The sequence below is a fragment of the Carya illinoinensis genome, chromosome 3, assembly GCF_018687715.1.
Source record: "Carya illinoinensis cultivar Pawnee chromosome 3, C.illinoinensisPawnee_v1, whole genome shotgun sequence".
NCBI lineage: Eukaryota > Viridiplantae > Streptophyta > Magnoliopsida > Fagales > Juglandaceae > Carya > Carya illinoinensis.
Genome location: NC_056754.1, coordinates 45,541,994 through 45,545,764, shown reverse-complemented (window position 1 = coordinate 45,545,764; position 3,771 = coordinate 45,541,994). Strand labels below are relative to the sequence as shown.

Genomic DNA, 3,771 nt, shown 5'->3' with positions numbered 1-3,771 from the left:
CCTAAATTGCACAGACACCCCACCTTACGCTAGATTTCATCAAGCACAATACTTGAGCCACATCCAGCCCAACGAGTCCCAAATCCTATGAAGAGTATTTATAATGTTAAAAAGATTTCAAGACCTGCGGACCCAACAATATGAAACATGCACAGCTAGGGAAGAGACCTTCAACATCCACATTGATAAAAGGCATATAAGATAAACTAAAGAAACAAACAGCATGACAAGTATATACAAATTCCAGAGTATGCATACATGCAAAGAACAGACTACATGGTTTCCAATTCTGTCTTCACTTCAAATACTCCAAAATATCCTGTCTGGTAGGTACATTGGAAAAGGAAACTGAAAGTACAAACCACCTATTTTCACTTCAGATGGGTTCTCATTGGCACATTAAGGAAAGTAGAAACTGGGCTGACACTATTTTGTCTCAATAAAATTGATATTTGAAAACATTACGGGGAAATCATTAGCGTAGTCGATTTGTTACCATAAAAGGTCGATAGGATTTAACATTACAAAGCTCATAAAGCCAGCCTCTTCCAGTCAAAACCATTTAAAAGTAGGAGAATTCAACTACATAACAGCAATCTATGTAACACAAATCAAGACTAACTCTCAGATTATATAATCTGACCACTCTGAGATAAAGGAAGTATGATCCATGGACTCCCCAGGCACATCCTCATGCTTGGCCGGCCGCTCCTTCCCTCCTACCAGTCTTGCCGGGTTCCCTACTGCCGTGGTCCGAGGCGGAACGTCAATCAGAACCACCGAGCCTGCCCCGATCTTTGCCCCCTCCCCAATCTTAACATTCCCCAAAATGGTTGCGCCCGCTCCAATCAGCACACCATCACCAATCTTGGGGTGCCTGTCACCCCCAACCTTTCCAGTCCCACCTAGGGTGACATGATGCAGGATTGACACGTTATTCCCAATGACAGCCGTCTCGCCCACCACCACCCCTGTTGCGTGATCAAACAGAACCCCTTTCCCAATCCTCGCTGCCGGGTGAATGTCCACCGCGAATACGTCGGCGATTCGGGAGTGGAGAGCCAGAGCAAGTGGCCGCCGCGACTGCGTCCACAGCTTGTGAGCTACTCGATGAGCCTGACGAGTAGTACATCATATACATAATTACCCCAACTAAATAGAAATATCATACTGCTGAATTTAAACCCCCTATGCCATCCATTTCAATTAGGAACCTAGATGGGAGAAAAATAAGAGTGCTTAACACTGATCGGATACATTCATTGAGGGTACCTGACAGGCCAAGAAGCCCTTGTAGTTGAGGAGGCAGTGGGAGAAGGAGACGCAAGCGGGGTCACGGACGCGGGCGGCGCGGAGATCGGCGACAGTGGCGGAGCGGATGCTGGGATCAGAGGAGAAGGCGTTGAGGAAGAGATCGTAGAGGAGAGTGGAGAGAAGAGTGGAAGAGCACAGCTTGTTCCCAAGGTGGAACGACAGCGAGCGCTCCAGCGAAGAGTGAGACAGTATCGTCGAGTACAGGTAGCTCGCAAGCGCCGGCTCCGCCTCCGCATCGCTACGAGACTCGGTCTTTATTTGAGTCCACACCCATCCCTCCTCATCTTCCGCCTCCTTAATCTTCTTCTCCTCCTCGGGCGGGTACATGAGCTCGCCAGCGGGCATACCGTCGGTGACGGCGAAGGAAAGCAGATTTGATCCGAATCAAGACTGCTACGTGTGCTTTTTGGGGCCAAAGGCGTGTTGAATGAATGAAGTGCGGAGAAACCTTTCAAGAATCGAAGAGATCTCAAAAGTATCGAGGAGAAGCCACATAGACCAATCGCGCACAAAGCCGTATTGTTTAAGGAAAATGATAAAATTACAGCTCTCCTACTACATATTTATTACTCTTTTTATATTTAAATTTCTTTTAACTGTTTAATGGCTAAGAATAACCGAGGCCACATAGACCAATCGAATGAGAACAACCTTTTATTTCGTGTTCCAAGCCGAATTATTTAAAGGTTTTTTTTTTTATTTAAATAGATGCGATAGAATCTGGTATTTTAAAAAAATTTATTAAAAAAATATTTAAATACTGAAATAAGATAGTATATGATAAAAATTAAATAAAATATTATTATGATATTATTTTTTTTTAAATTTAAAAAATTAAATTATTTATAAAAATTTAAAAAAATTATATCTTCTATATATAAAAAATGTGTATGAAACGAAAAATCTTGTTTTAACGATTTTTCTTATTTTTCCGTTAAAGTTAACACCGTTTGTTTTAACGGTTTGGCACATAAAATAAAGACATAAATATTGAGAGAGATAGCATTCAATGTTGTTATATGATTTATTAATCTCAATAATTATAATACTTAATAGTTTATATAATAATAAGTAATTAAAGATTAGTTATTATATTTTTCTCTTTCTCCTTAACATATACACGTGTATTAGGTGCATAAGACGTGAATCCCTAAGTATAATATACGTGTATTATACGTTTTATTAACTCAGATTATTGAGTATTCCAAATTTAAAAATCTCATATAATATATAATACAAGTGTGTTTAATCAAAGTATTTTTTTTTCCCCATGGTTGTAGGACGTAGCTTCGGCTAAGTCATATTCCATACGTGGGCTTGCTATGATAGGCACGTGACAAATGCCGTGATCCTTGAGCTAATCAAGAAAGAGTAAATTCGGCCAACAATTTCAAAATATATTTTATGATTTATATATATGCTATATATAGAAAATATTATACCACAAATTTTATAAAAAGATTATGTTTTAACTTTATGTTGTCCCTGATCGACTCAACCAACAGCAAAATAAGAATTTCAATGTCTCTATTGATTGTCTACAGGATGACATAAATTGATGAATTATAATACAAACATCAAACGACACATATTTTGAACTATCATTTGTGTTAGACTTTTATTAAATTTTTCGTATACATCTTTGCTAAAATTATAGATGTTATGAACATGTATTGGATTATATGATACTTTGAACTAATTTTTTTTATTTTCTCCAATATGCCTTAAATTATTAAGTGACATCAATAATTTTTATAAAATATATATTATTTTTTACAAATAATCATTTCATAAAATTAGATAAACGTGCTTTGCACGTTACTCCCACCTAGTAATAATAAAAAGAGATGAAATATATTGAATATTTCTCATTCCTAACTACCTCTAATCTTAAGTTTTATTATTAAATATGTTTCCTGAAAAAACAAATTTAAACCTATTTATTAATTAACTAATCCTGACTATTTATTTACATGTTATATTTAAGTACAATTTGGACATGAAATGAGATAAAAATTAAAAATAAAATAAATTATTATTATTATTTTAAAATTTAAAATTATTTATTATATTTTATATAAAAATTTAATAATATTATAATAAAATATTTCTTGAATCTAAACGGCGCCCCGGGGCCCGGGGAGGGGGGGTCGGTTGGCGTTAGTCAAAAGAAAAAAAAAATTACCAAAGATTAGTCAAAGTCGCCTGTTGATTTGAAGTGGATACCATACGATAAGCAATAAGAAAATCTAAGAAAGTCTAAGTTTAATGAGGTGTTACTCAGACAAAAATGGCCAATTAAATGGGTGAGAAAAGTCCTATCTTTTCTAGAAGTAGATTAAAATTAAAAACAAGAAAGTCGATATTATCTTCCCTCCATCTCATAGGGACGGTAGGGATCTTGATATGCCAAAAAAGTCTGCCTAGAAAAGTTTCAAAAAAAAAAAGAACATTGCA

General features: G+C 36.2%; 1 protein-coding gene across 1 annotated transcript; it reads right to left on the bottom strand.

Moving 5' to 3' along the window:
• Positions 1-277: 277 nt before the first annotated feature.
• On the bottom strand, positions 278-1,839 carry LOC122304385 (serine acetyltransferase 5). Its single transcript, XM_043116635.1, has 2 exons — positions 1,273-1,839; positions 278-1,116 (listed from the first exon to the last, which is right to left on the bottom strand). The coding sequence occupies exons 1-2, from the start codon at positions 1,657-1,659 to the stop codon at positions 625-627; spliced, it is 879 nt and encodes a 292-aa protein (XP_042972569.1). The 5' UTR covers positions 1,660-1,839; the 3' UTR covers positions 278-624.
• Between the last annotated feature and the right edge of the window lie 1,932 nt (positions 1,840-3,771).

What these genes read in the sequence shown, in the direction of transcription:
- LOC122304385 (XM_043116635.1), bottom strand. Translation starts at nt 1,659, where the DNA reads ATGCCCGCTGGCGAGCTCATGTACCCGCCCGAGGAGGAGAAGAAGATT. An exon ending in AGGGCTTCTTGGCCTGTCAG is followed by an intron (nt 1,117 to 1,272) that starts GTACCCTCAATG and finishes ACTACTCGTCAG; the next exon opens with GCTCATCGAGTAGCTCACAA.